Source organism: Falco peregrinus, chromosome 3 (genome assembly GCF_023634155.1).
Source record: "Falco peregrinus isolate bFalPer1 chromosome 3, bFalPer1.pri, whole genome shotgun sequence".
In the NCBI taxonomy this organism is placed as follows: domain Eukaryota; kingdom Metazoa; phylum Chordata; class Aves; order Falconiformes; family Falconidae; genus Falco; species Falco peregrinus.
In genome coordinates, this window is record NC_073723.1 from 68,278,312 (window position 1) to 68,293,394 (window position 15,083).

General features: G+C 37.2%; 1 protein-coding gene across 3 annotated transcripts in view; it reads right to left on the bottom strand.

Annotated features, from left to right (window-relative positions):
* NETO1 (neuropilin and tolloid like 1) overlaps positions 1-15,083 on the bottom strand; it is a 74,831-nt gene that overhangs the window by 15,605 nt on the left and 44,143 nt on the right. For all 3 annotated transcript variants that reach the window (XM_027781753.2, XM_027781749.2, XM_005233865.3), the window contains exon 7: positions 6,772-7,000. In XM_027781753.2, coding sequence (XP_027637554.1) covers positions 6,772-7,000 — 229 coding nt within the window. The remainder of the gene's footprint in view (positions 1-6,771; positions 7,001-15,083) is intronic.

The following is a 15,083-nucleotide window of genomic DNA, read 5'->3' on the forward strand; positions in this document are numbered from 1 at the left end:
CTTGTGGCAAAGGAGACCATCAGTATTCTTGGCTGCATTAGAAAGAGTCTCATCAGCCAGTTGAGGGACATGATCCTTCCTCTCTACTCAGCACTGGTGAGGCCACATCTGCGGTGCTGTGTCCAGTTCTTGCCTTCTCAGCAAGACATACTGGAGTGAGTCCAGCAAAAGGCCAAAAAGTCTGTTAAAGGCTTGCTTGGATCATCTGACCTAAGGAGAAGCTGAGAGAGTTGGGATTGTTCAGCCTGGAGAAGGGAAAGCTCAGAGGGGTTCTCATCAGTGTGTATGAATACCTGATGGGAGGGAGTAAAGAAGACAGAACCGGCTCTTAGTGGTGCCTGGTGATATGTCAAGAAGCAATGAGCACTGAATGAAATACAGGAAATTCCTCTTGAATGCAAGAACAAACTTCTACTTTGAAGCTGGTCAAACACTGTGTAGTAGCTGGTTTCCCAAAAAGGCTGTGGAGTCTCCATCACTGAAGATATTCACAACCCAACTGGGCACAGCCCTGAGCAACCTGCTGTAGCTGACCCTGCTTTGAGCAGAAGGATTGGACTAGATCATATCCTGGAGTCCCTTCCAACTTCAACCCTTCTGACTCCCTGAAAAGATGGTTTCATAATTAGGTTAAAAGTAAGTCGGGAACATGCAGATATGTTATTTCTCCTGTGTCCCAAAGCTGCCTGGAGTCAAGCTCTGTCAAGAAATAAGTGAAACAGCCTGTTCAGCATAATGAACAATTCATAATGATTATAATGTAAGCGAGCAAATTAGAACTATATGTATAATTCAATCTGATATATTTTAATAACTTCAAGTCTTTGATAAATTGTTGGATTTTTGCAGCATGGAAACACTATAATTTAAATTAAATCACATTTTAAAGAATATTAATAAAGGTTATTTTTCTAGTTTTTATGTGAACCAATATATTGTTTTGATGTAAAATTATAGCTTATATAAAATAATATGTATTAAACAAAAAGTTTTAAACACTTTCATTCTACATTATTTTTAATGGTAATATCTTCTTTTTAAGAATTTTGTGGTATGTGTAGGGATATCTTGTATCTTAATATGCAAACATTTTTATTTACATAAAGTTAAAAACCTGTAGTTATTGAATTAATTATAATGTAACATCTTCTGCTTTACAAGTATTTATACTCAACACAAGATGGTGCACTTATCCTAGAAGATATATAAGCAAGTGAGTTAACAGAAATGGACATGATATCCCAGAATCTTTTACACGTTTAGGAAACATACTTTAAAAAATCCTATAATAATAACCTTTTTTCTGTTATCTGGCATGTAAATATATTTTGTTCATAGTACAACTTAGGAGGTTGCAATAATGATCATATTTCCAGAAGGTTACCATCACAATATTAAAAAACCCCTGAGTTTAGTATTTGAAAGTTACTGCTTTCAAAACTCATAAAAATTGAGCCAATGGAATTGACTTTATTTTCTTACTGTTGGAAGGTTTTGGGGGTGCAGATGGGACAAATAATCTATACTTTTTCATTTATTAATGCAAGGTGATAGTAAATTCTTTTAATCCTGAATAGCTCTAAGGCAGAGAAACATAAAGAACGTTTATAGTTCTTCCATATGCCATGTTTACAAAGTAACGTGAAACAAAAGCAGTTCTATTTTATACCTAAAAAAACCCCACCTGCTTCCACTGAGACAATAAAATAATCACAAGTAATGCATGCACATTTATACTATAAAATAACAATATTTATAAAGCACTATAGCAATTAAATATTCTCTGTGTTATTAATAATTATTATACTGTTGTGATGTTATGACATTAATAATAATAATAAAAATATCTTTGTTTGTTGGGCATTGTTTTGCTGGACATTACAAGATACTTTGGGTATAAAATGCAGACACGGCCAAGTCAAAACATTTTTACAAGGTGAGGCCAAAAGCTGATTTATCATGGACCTGCTGTGAAGCCTGGCTGTTCCACTTCAGTGCAGTGCCTTCCCTGTGCATTTGCACTGTTTCTAAGCACGATGCAGGGTTAGCGCAACTTCTTTGCTTCTAGGGAGTGAAGTAGTTCTGAGCAAGCTACCTTGGGTGTCTATGTCATACTTCATTGAACCATGTAGATTTACCCTTTGAGCTTGTTTCAAGACAGGGATTTCAGTCCAGGACTCACTAATCTTAGATGAATGTCCTACCCTACTTTAGGTATTTTTAGGCTTCTTTCTTTTCCCCCCTTCTTGTCATGACCTTTTGGAGAGATCTTGCTTTCTCCTGAGGGTGAACAGGAAATTTCTGAAATCTTAACAATGGTTAGATGTGAGAAATATTTTCTGCTCCACTTGTTAGACATTTCACACCTACTCCTCATATACTCAAGATAGCTCATTGCATCATGCTCTGCACAAGAATTCTTGAGTACGTGAAGTATAGATCATCCTTGAAACAGAGGAAGACTTCTTTTCTCAGCTTCTCTGAGGAAAAGTACTTCAGTCATGCTGAGAGACTGTTCCACTTTATTAAGATTATAAAATTATGAAGATGGTTAAAAGCAAGTAATCTTAATTATTAATATTAAGTAATTACTTATTTTTTCATTTGACACTAATGAAAAAAATCTTATTAAAATATATCTGTTAGAAACTTGAAAATGAAATGTGTTTAATACTGAATTTTCTTTCTCAGCCACCTTCAGTCAGCTCTGTTCAAGATAAATGTAACTTTTACAGATAGTTAATACCAGATACATATCAGTAATCTAGTCTTTAAAAAACACTTATATGTGGTTTCATGGGTTTTTTTGATATATGAACTCACCAGAGAATGGCAACTCAGGAGCACATGCTCAGAGCTCCATTCTGTGTTCAGTTTATACACTATGCACCACAAACTGTTATTTTGTTCAGGGTCAGAGAGTCTTTGGGATGCTTAGCCAGTGAGGGCTTTTCAGTAGAGGTAGCTGCAAATAGCACAGAGGGGAAGAAAATCACAGATGAGTGCTCACCAGCAAGAAAGCAACACCAGTGTTTTCTTTTTTAAGTGTTAGTGTGGAAGCACAGAGCAAAACCAGTAAAGCTGCAGCCTATTTACACTACTAAGTCCTTGCAATGGGAAACCATCTTTTCACGTGTTACACTTATTGGTTTGTTGTTCCCTTCCTCAGTAGTTCCCTTTGCATTACAACAATAACAGTCATTGTTACTACTGCATACCTGCAGTATTTTCCCTATTAGAAAATTGCCCGTGCTGGTGTGATCATCTTCAAGGGTTCTGGCTGTAAACAAGGACTTGAGTGTTGATACTTCATAAAGCTGTGCACTATTTTAAACATGGCCCTAGATTTCTAGCCAAATATTTTGTCAATAAAAGGAAAATAAGAACAATAGAACTTATGCTGCTATAGGAAAACCATGTGTGACAGGGCTTTAAAAACACTTAGAGCTGAAAAGGAGAACAAAATAAGAGAAGGAATGATATTTTTCAGGTCTGGGGTTTCTGATGCAGGGATGGAGAAGGAAGCAGTGCTACCAAATAGCAGTCAGAGGTGAAAGAACATCTTGCCTGCTGTGCATACAGAGGGATTTTCTCTTATCCCATATGCCTTGGTTCTACGAATCTGCTTTTTGGTTAAAGTGTAGGTGTGTCTGCTCAGGAGCAGCTCTTTGAAGAAGCTGTAGGTGTAGCACGTCTGTCATTAATCAGGCTGGAGATCACTCTCACAGTCATGGAAAATGAAATGAACAGTTAGTCAGTGGCTGAAACAAAAGACTCCATTTTTCAAGACTTCTTACTAGATCAACAGACACTTTTTGATGATACCAGCTTTCTTGTTTTTCTTTTTATGATTCTTAAATTTATTTATTGGATATTTAAAATCTGTTATACAAGTGACTACCATACACAAAATATGATTTTATATATATATATATATATATGTTTAGAAGACATATTAAGGATTAAAAAGGTAAGGACATAAGCAGACAAAGCCCATAATGACAGTTGGAATAGCTAATAATGCTGATCACAAAATATCAGATCATCACTCTAAATTATCAGCTATTAAAAATTAATTGGTTTTTAAGTGTTACTTAGAGCTCTACTATTTTCATGATGTGAGAATCATTACGGGTTTTCTGGCACCGGAAATTTAACAACCTCTGTCATTGTATGCCTTTCCTTCAGACATATTTATAGTACTGCTGCTCTACAAAACATCACTGCTAGAGCTTTGGAAACTTGTAAGACCACCTTTAGACACCAACAAAAGAGAGACATATTTCAAATGTAATTGGACCACACTGATCAAACTGTATGAAAATAATAATGTAAAAAATTTCTTTAAGACTTCTCTGCTCTACACAAATGTCAAGACCTCAGGAAACAGCTCTATAACAAGAATGAACACTGAACAGACTCACACAGAAAGAAAACATTCCTCAGGCTAAGTAGCCTGTTTTCACAAAAAACCCAAACCACTTCCAGTTTACAGAGCCTTGTGTAAGGGAAGACTCACAATCTCAACAACTTAACTCCACACTAAGGAGAGGAATTTGGGGAGCTACAGATCATGACACCTCCTGGTCATTCCCACAGCAACAGTAAATGCAGGAATTTTACTTTGTCACTTTTTCCGATGCACATGGCCACAACATAAATTTCATTTTCTATTTTGTTTCTTTCTCATCTCTAGGTGAACAAAATAGCTTTTTTCCTCTTTCTTTGCCCCCGAGCAGAGACACAGGTGTCTGTTCCCTGATGTACATCTCCCTGAATGAGGTCTGACATTCCTTCTCTTCCATGCAGATGATCTAATTATTCCCACACGCTGCTGAAAGACATTGCAGTTTACATTCTATGAGCTGTGTCTCGCCAGTGCGCACACCGGACATCTGCTCTAGCTGACTCCTGACAGCCAGCTCTGTCTGAGGCATAAGGCAGCACTTACAGACAACTGACATGGCACAGAAAGTACAGTTTGCATCACCTTTAAATCTTTAAAGTCAATTTACACCATTAAAAATACAGATGCAGCTTCTTCTACTATTTATGAACAGGCTGTGTATACATATCTCAAAGCACAATTTAGCCCTTAATAAATTTTCAGCTTTTAGTGCACAATGGTTATTCAGAATAAATTTAGAGAAAACACATCATGTTAATATTTTCAACTTCCCAGTCAGAATACCATGCAGTATAAACTATCGTCTGTTTACAAGAATGGAGTAGCTCATAAGATGTAGCATGTCAGGTAAATGTCTTGGAATATTATAAGAGAAAAGCCCACATTTTTCCTTATTTTCCTTTAAAATATGAAAGCCTTGCAAACACACACTTATTCAAACCTTCATTTCAAGTTAGTCATCATAGCACTTCACTCTCCAGTTCTTTATACGCTATGAACCTCCAATGTCTATGCAGTTGTTTCTAAGGTAACAGATCAGGATGCCTTGTGAAAAAAATGAATCAGATCTTGAATATTCAAGACATCTCCAGTTGCAGAAATGACAGAAGGGCAGTATCATCTCAGCTGAGGGTTCTGAATATCTTTTAGACCCTGGCCTGATTTACAGACAAGAAAAATATAATCCACCCTAAGGCTGAAATGTGAGAATACAGTGGCGTATGCAGTTTCAGGCACATGGACTGTCAGAAATTTTTAATCAGAGCCATAATTAAGGAATTACAGAGGTTGCTTTCAACAGAGTCTCATTGCCTCATTGCAGGGTACACACACACAGAATACAGATGAAGAAAGTGTTTGGTAGAAGTGCACCTTCATTCCAACCACTGACAGCCACACAGGAATCTTCCTGTCAGACATGTGATGCACAAACCAAAAAATACATTAAAAACAGACATGAATCAGCATGTGAAAATAAATGCATATTCTCCTTCCTCAAGGGACCGGTATTATTTCCATCAAAGAAAACAAATCAATATCTTTCACAAGTGATTACCTGAGTCAGTTATTTTAAGCTAATGAGATTATTGCATTTTGTTGAGTGGGTTTTGTGGTTTATTTGTTTGATTGGGGTTTTTTGGTTGTTTGGTGGTTGTTTTTTTTTTTTTTTCTTAACTGGGTAGAACTACCTTTTGTTTCTTTGAAAGGCTGTTTTCCTTATTATCTGGGTCCAGAAATCATATAAACGTATGAATGTAGGCAAGGTGCATAGAAAGAGTATTAACCAAAACAACATGTAAGACTTTTAGAAAGCTCCTGTTACTATAAAAAAAACCCAACCCAACAACTAAATTCTTTGCTTAAAAGTATCTGACTTATATGTTTATTGATATATGCATTCTGGGATATGCACAAATACACCCACCAGCTGTGATAAAACAATCATAAGGTATTTTTCAAATGCCCATCACAATGAGACCTAAAAACTAACATTAATAGAAAAGGATTAGGCTTGATAAAAACCTTCACAGCTGTATTATTTTCTGCACTGTGTAAGGAAAAAGACACAGCAGCCCAGTAGCTTGGGGATCAGACAAAAGTCACAGTCTTATGACAGGGCAGGTCGTGACTACTCATAGCTGTCTTCCTGTCTTTGAATCCTGTGCTCTCTCTGAATCCTGAGCTCTGTCTACTGCACTACAAATTATTGCACACTACAAATGCTTGGCATAAAAAACTGTTCTGAAAATTTACATAGCTTGTTTGGGAACATTTTTCAGTGACTACTCTGCATAAAGAAAACATTAACAGTTTTTGGGACCATTCAACAAACTGAAAGGCAGATGCATTGATTAGGTTCTTACGTTCTTGGAAAGATGTGAAGAGCATTTGGAATCGGCTGTTTCGACTGCCTTCATCTGCCCACATGCGGATCACTCCGAGACCTGTCCGCAGCATTACATCATTAGCAACAGTGCTGCAAAACTTTGCTTTCAAATCCTCCACAGAGCTGCTTCCATCATAGACAGCTACAAAATTCCTTTTGCATTCATTGGAATTCTGCATCTCGTAGTCCAAGAATCGCAAATAGATCTATGAAACAACAAAGGCAACGTGTAAAGACATTTGAGAATGACTAAACAAACATTAAACACCTTTGTTCTACCTTGTGGGAGAAAGACTACACAACACTACTACCAAAATTATTTTTCTGGAACTTGTGATCCATAGGCCACTTCCCTGGAAGGACACTAATGTTGAAACTGAATACTGTGTTTATACTTCCTGGTATTTTGTCTTGCTTCAAAGTAGAATCTAGCAGAAGATCTAGATTTTCTAATTATTATTATTATTTGTTGCAGTAAAGTCCTAATCTCCAAATACATACCCGTGTTTGAGAAGTATGTACAGCAGTCCTTCAAGCTGAAGGACAGACAAGCTAGACATTTCTTCTTTTGCTGGCTGGCACAATATTACTCTATTACTTGCCTGACATGGAAAATAATAAGGCAAATAATTGCTGCTTCCTCCCCAGAGTCAATATGTGTCATCTTTATGATATGTCTCAGCTACACTGATTCAGGAAGTAAGAATCTGGGAGCCAGGCAAAACTCAGTCATTAATCTTTTCATGTTTCCTCAAGCAATTTGGCCACCATCTCAGCTTTTCTAAACAAAGCTTTATGGTATATATCTTCATAATTTAACAGGGCTGAAATCAAGCATACTTCATGGAAACTGCTTGAAACCTAGAATTTTTTTTAGGAAATGTCTCTTACATACAAGCTAAGTTCTCTCAAAAAGTAATAGATGTATTTCTCTTTGCAAAGAAGTCTTTAAATCTACTCATAAAGTAGCAGGGGTGAGAAGAAAATGCTATTATTTGATATAAAACTCTAAATGGTCTTTAATAGGGAAAACCACTCATTTTAAAAGCAATTGATAATACAAGCAACATCAAATATTCCAGTAACAGAGAAGGCAAGTAATATTTTCAATAGACACGTGAGACATAATCAAACTGCCAAGCATACCCAGAAGACTTCAGGAGAATGATACGGAAAGGTGAAGTAGGGCAGAAATAGCACAAAAAGCCAGTAAACATAGCCAGCATCCAGCTATACGCATCTTCATTTGAAAACATAAGCAAAAAGAAACTACTGTATTAGACACCAGATATACTTCTTTACAAATAATCTTAACTTCAGGTAGGTTTTTACATGACAGAACAATTGCTTAAAAACCTTCTCTGCATTTGCACAAAGTACACAAACATAGCATATTGTAGTAGCAACAGGACTCACCACTTCACCTCATTAAAATATTAAAGCTCATATAGTTTGAGAATTATGTGCTATTAAGCAGTCTGACACTTTTACTAATAGCTCATATCTTTAAATGAACCTTTTCAGATAGTGCATTATGATACATTTTGATTCCTTGTTACACTTTGCAACTGGTCTCTCTGAAAAGAATGTTTGTAAAACAATTCTTACTAACATGAAATTTGTTATAGTAAGTAAGCTTCATTTTGCTTGCCTCACCTTTTTCTAATGTTATTTCTTACAGTAATCCTTACTTATGTTCCAACATTCCCATCTTCCAGAACTCAGAGGAATATATTTCAATGAAATTGCTGTTAAGTGAATTCTACTTTCACCATGTTTTTTAAATATTATAAATCAAGGAAGCTGTTTGTATTCTCCACAAAATGGAACATTAACAGCAACACACAAAGTAATAGGAATACTTTCTATAGTGGTTACAATTTCATTTACTGGTTGCTCCACCCCTGCACTGGAATGAAAAGTTACTAGAGTTCAGTCACCTAGCATTGCTGAAATTTTCTCATAGTAACCACCACTTTTTATAAACAAGTTGTCTTGAAAAGTCTTGCTATTTCCTCTTCTACTGGGGGACATGCAGTTTCCATTCCTGATAAAGCAGGTCACCTACTTCCTTGGTGAAGTCATATTTAAAGGCTTGTTTTGAACTCTGAAGATTTGTTGACTTCAGAAAATGGATTTCTGAAGTCCCTCTGCACTGGCTACATCCCTTTACCAAGTCTCTGTTTCATTCTCTACACTCTTCCTCCCTTCCCCAGCTGCTCAGGTACCTGACCCTTAACTCCCTGAGCTCCAAATCTTTGTTCTTGGTGTTCTTCAGCTGTTCAGATAATTTCTGCTTTGCTGATATCTGACTACTTTAGTTTCCCAGGTAAACCTCATCTTCAGTGTGGCTCCTGCTTTTTTCTGTTTATATAGCATCAGCCACTTCCATGGCCAGAAGGCCGAACTGCTGACATTCACTGCCAGCTACTTCCTACTAACTGTTACACTTCTGATAGGAAGTGTATGAAAATGTGCAGAAATTAACTGGAACCAAACAAAAACCAGCAGCAAAAGGCCAGTGAGAAAAATACAGACAAGAACTTTGGATGAGTCAGTGACTCAAATGCAGAACTGGGGTGGCCAATGTGTGATGGGCTCTTACTCCTCACTCTCATGGTTTGATAAGACCTCTTTTATTAGCAGCTCCTTGGGTCCAGCTGGCACAAGCACACTACTGTCCTGCCAGAGCAAGACTATGCATGAGGGATGGAGGTATGGGAAGAGGTAGCACCACGATACCCACATCTAGCAACTGGCTATAGCTGGCACTCATCAGACAGCTGCTTCTGTGTGCTAGAGAACAGTTGCTCCTGCTCAAAACAGAGCGAAACAGGCACTGTGAAATCCTGATACACAGCTTCTCCTGTAAAGCTGCTGAGATAGTCCATTGTCCATCTCTGCATAAAATTTCACTTAGAATGGGGAGAAAGGTACACATTGCTTTTCTTTCCTCCACTAACGGAAGCAGCCTGCTTCAGATGGGCGCTTGCCAGCTTTGTCACAGGTAATGCAATAAAAACCTTCTGCAGCTGATTATACGAAATGTTGTATACACATGACTGAACTGTTTTCCAGAAAACAAAGCATGTCAGATAAATGTGTTACAGAGAAGCACAGAAGGCTTCCAACATGAATGCCTATCATATGTATACCATCTGTATGTTGCAAGATATCATATATAGATATGACAGACTGTGCAGATATAATGCCATGTACATATATAACCTTTTTATCTTATTCCACTCTTTCAGGAGAATTCTTACCTACTCCAGGAAAAAAAAAAAAAAAAAAAAAAAAGCCTTAGTCTAACTGCAGAACAATGTTAAAACTATACTTGACATAGTGGGGGAACAACCTCTTATGCTTGCTCACTTGTTCTCTATTTCTACCCTGCTGTCTTATAGATATACAATTACCTATACATATGTATGCATGTATAAATATATATAGGCAAACATTTATCTTGTAATAGGGTATCCCATTTCAGCATTGAGAAGTAATGTATTTTCCATTCTTACCAGAAATGTTCTAATGCTAACTGTGGTTACAAAATGCCAGCTCTCACAGCCATTTCCAGCATTCATCAATTATTCCTGATCTCTTCAAATAAATTGTTCATATAACAATACAGCCAAAGTCTTATTTCTCTGAGCTTATCATTTGACATTCTCTAGTTTCCGGTGGCATGCTAGCCTTATAAAATAATGAAATATTTCTTAGAGTAGCAGTTATAAATGCTGAGAAGGAATCAAGAGAACAATAACTTAGCATTTCACTTTGACTCTTTCAGTGAAGAAGCCAACTTTCAGTTTTTCTCAAGCATGAATTCTGCTGTTGGCCATACCAGTTCATTCCTGTGTGTGATAAATTCAGCTAAGATCATAACATATATAGACTTGATAGGTATGGGAACCACTGGAAAGAATATTTGACTTAAAATTCTATGTTCACCCTTCATAAGAATAATAGCACCTTCTTCAATGGCATGAAGTTTCATAAATTAGAGAAAATAAATTCCTGATATTCTGAGATGACTTGGAGTTTCATTTTCATAGTCTCCTTTGGAGATGACTATTATTAGAACTTTATATAAAGTAATGAGGACTTGATAAAAACCTCTCCGAAATCAGTGGGTATCTTTCCATTTACTTATTTGGATCAGACCTATGCATTCAGACTGCAGTGCATTTTTAAAAACTGGAAACTGATTGCACAAACTGACAACCTGATATTGGATCAGATTTTATTTTAAATAGCTGGAATAATTTAATTGTATCTGCACGCCTATGCCAATTTTTATGGTTTTATTACTATATATTTGCCATTGTTCCTGTCACTGGCTGTAAGACCCACACTGGCAGAAGAAAATGACTAATAAATTGAGTTCCCCAGGGAAAGAATAAAACTGATTTTATGACAAACTGTTATCTAAGGCAAAATGTTCCTGATACATGGTTTTCTGAATTCAGTGGCAATATTCTCATTACTTTCACTGGTGTGTGGATCTCCCTAAAAGAAATTAAGCACAAAGTGAGAGAAAAATTATCAGTTTTTCTAGTTATTTCATTTACTGAGATCTTAGTCATTACTTCTACCAGCAATGGATAAGAAACATTGTTTCCCCTAAAGAAAACAAATGAACAAAAAAAGAGGTCACAAACTCAAATGCCACTATCTGCATTCATTAAGCATTTTTTCATTGATGCCAATGGGAATTTCTGGAATTAACATTTCTGTAGATATGGACACATTATTTTAGCACAACTGGGACATTCTTGTTGAAGAGTACATCTTATTTGAAAGAAGCAACATATCCTCTTCTTTCACATTTTTTGTTGTAAAGTTTTAATAAAACAATTTCCTCAAATGATCAGTTCCACATTATTTAGAACAAGTTGCTAGTGCACAAGTATTAGCTTTTGCTGAGCTTTGAGATGTCGCTGCAAATGCCAATGCCATTAACAACAAAACTGATAAAGCCTCACTGCAAATTTGACATATGTAATTTACACCCAGTCACATTATATTTTAAATAATAGTCTTGTCACCTTTAAGGTTTTTATTGCCATCATAAGAATGAAAAAGGAAATGCTGTCTAAGTTTTACTATTTTTTTAATTTAAATTTGAAAACAGAATTTTCTGTATATATTAGGAAAAAAAATGATTGTAAACTATGAATAATATATCACCTCAGTAAAATGGTCAGATTATAATCTCTTCAGAGTGAATAATTTTGATGAGTTCTGCTTTTTAATCAGTCAATGAAGGTTAGGGCTGACAACATGATTGATCAGGGCAGTCAGGAAAAACTTCAAACCATATCCCAGCGTATCAGACTTAATATAGGTGCACAGACATTCAGTCCCCTAAAACCAAACCAAACAAACAAAAAGCCATCGTTCAATTGCCAAAAGTAATTTAGATGTAAGACAAAAACCTCCTCTTCATCAGGGCGTAACATTTAGTTTTCACATATTCAGCTTCTAAGTTCAGTCAATTCTCTTGTAAGCACAGGGACTGGGCTAAATGGTGCGATGTCTTTCCCTGTCGCTCAGTGATCAGTTACAGTGCCTGCTTTATTCTGCATCTCATTCAACCCTATGTGACTAACAAAGGACTTTCAAGATGATACCTCCAGCACCAGAGAAGCTCAGTTTGAAACCCAGTTTGTTAAAGCAGATTTTGCAACATTAAATAATCTCCTTCAAGGCAAGAAGACAAGTATACCAGCCTAAGCAGCATTAACAATGTTTAGAATTTGTCTCCTAAAGCAGCCTCTCCTGTTGCTTAGATCCTAAACATGTGTTGTTGTTTTTTTTAATCAATGTTACTTCAGCCCAAAAATGTTAAAAGTATATGTTCTTTTTGGTTTTTTTGTTCATTTTGGGGGGGTGGGGGTTGACATTTTTTGGCCTGTAGTTGCTAGTCTGGAAAGATGCTTTGCAGAGAACTCCATACCTCATATTTTCCTCTCCTGGGGCTTGGAGAATACTGTCTGTCAAGGGCGACAGTCTTATATGGTACTTCTTCTAACACCCTGTGATTCACAGCCAGGCTCAGACATCAAAATACCATTTTCCTGAACAAGTGAAGATCTCTGGATTTCTTTGCTTTGTCCTATTTGTTTCTTCAGACTTCTGTGAGTGCCCAATAACTGACATTAATTCTAACTGTCAAGCTATCCTCATTTTTCTCTCCTACAGTGGCAAAATGCTTGCAAGTGACAACCTTTACAGCTCCTTGGTGCTGTTCTAACACTGAAAACCGTAGATCACATCCTGATTCTGCTGTTCTCTTTGGCATATGTTTTATTACTTTAATCAGTAAGGTTTTTTATCACTTTTCCTAACAATTATTTGATTTGAGGGTGCTGAGGTTGATTATATTTCTATACCTGAGTGGAATAGATTAATGCTAAGCTAAAAGTGGTTTTTTTGTCAGTGCTACCGTGGCACGTGTATTACCATGCCTGCTAGAAGAGATTCTGCAGACATGATTCTACACACACGCTTGTCTTACATCTTTATCTAACAAAACTGTTTCAAAGAAGTGATTTTAATGGTTTAACATAGGTAATCAATATTTTCTACTTCTTATTTGTTCACCTTGTTCCAGGAATGCTGTATAAGTGTGTTGGGTTTTTTTCATTCATAATATTATTATCATTATGTTAGCAAGGTTCAGAGCTTTGTCAGAGATGGAGCTCATTTGAAGCCTGTAAAAGTGTCTCTGGCTATTAGGTTTTTCACTCTCTAAATTTCATTTTTCTGTAACATTTCAGGAACCACCACTCAAATGGCTCCTATTAAATTTTAGTGTAAAGCTTAAAGCTTCTCTTCTACACCTGATTAAGAAGCCTCCAAAAGTTATGCTAGTCTGCCAGTACTGACAGCTTAAACTGGGTTTTTTTGCAGGTGTCATCCAAGAGCACACGTTTCCACTTCACATGTAAGAACAGAAAATGTTTTCGTTTGGTCAGATTGGTTTATACAGACTTGTAGCCCTGCAATTTGCTTTACCGTGTGTTTCCTCCTAACTGTGCAGGAAACGCACGTGCTAACAACCCAGTCTCTCTCCAGACTCCATTTAATTCAAAGTCAGGCACCTGGAACTGACAGTATCATCTCTCTATATGGTCAGGTACATGGATACAAGATCCACCATGAAAGCAGTGACAAGTGATACAGAGACTTTACCAGGGAGCAATACCTATCCCTTGTAAATATGCAACTGGCTTGGTCCCACTTGGGCCTGTCGGCCATGCCTGGCCTAGCACGTCCTGCCCCCAGCCTTGTTTATCAGTGAGCTTCTGCCCAGCTTGAGCTGGGGCTGGTCCCATTGCCACAGGCGAGCCCAGCCACCACCGCACCCTGTCCGCCATGGCTCGGCCTGCCCAGTTCTCCTCACGGGCCTCACCCTGGCCCCATCCTGTGTGCTGTGCATCCTGCTCCCGCCTCTCCCCCATAGCTCTGCTGGAAACAAATGTCACCACTCACAGGCAGCTCAGGTTTAAGAATATTGCAGTAATATGTCAAAACTAGATACTTGTTATTAAAGTCTTCAGTTTCTTAAGATTTTTGTTAAGTCTTGCATCCTATAACCTGTAAAGGTACATTCTTTGCCCAGTAGCATGCTCAAGTGGGGTGGGAGAATTAGTTATAGCTTTGACTAACTAATTTACAACTTAATTTCATTTCTCGTGGTGTACACACAGAGGGTAGCATCTCTTTTGCTTAGTCTAAGCATACCTCTTGATCATTCCTCCTGAACAGATGACTGGTCCACTGAACCAGATTGAAATTAATGCTTATCTGTCTGTAGTTTGGGTGCTCTTTCCCAAGCTACCCAGAGTTTCCAATTATAAGTATTGCTTAATGGTTGTTTCCCAGCATCAGAACATCATCTTTGTAAAACTTTTATTGCTCTTACTGTCAAATTCTGGGGGTTTTTTGCTCCCCCCCCCCCCCGCCCCTACAAAACCTCTCAAGTAACAAGCACGACACAATAGTGTCTTGATGGGGAATTCACCCACCAAAGGCAGCGCTACCTGAGCACGAACATGTGTCCTGTCTTCCTGGGGGGCCTTGTCAAACTCTGCTGACACATCCAATATAAAAAAAGGCTTGTTGTTGATATCATCCTCCAACATTCACCCTTAACAGAAAGCAAGAAAAGACTAATTCTTTTAATTTTCTTCTCTGCCATTCATAAATAGAGATTCTTTGCTTATCCACTGCTGTAGCTAATGATATCTCTGAAGTTTTTCAAATCCCAGTGCAATAACC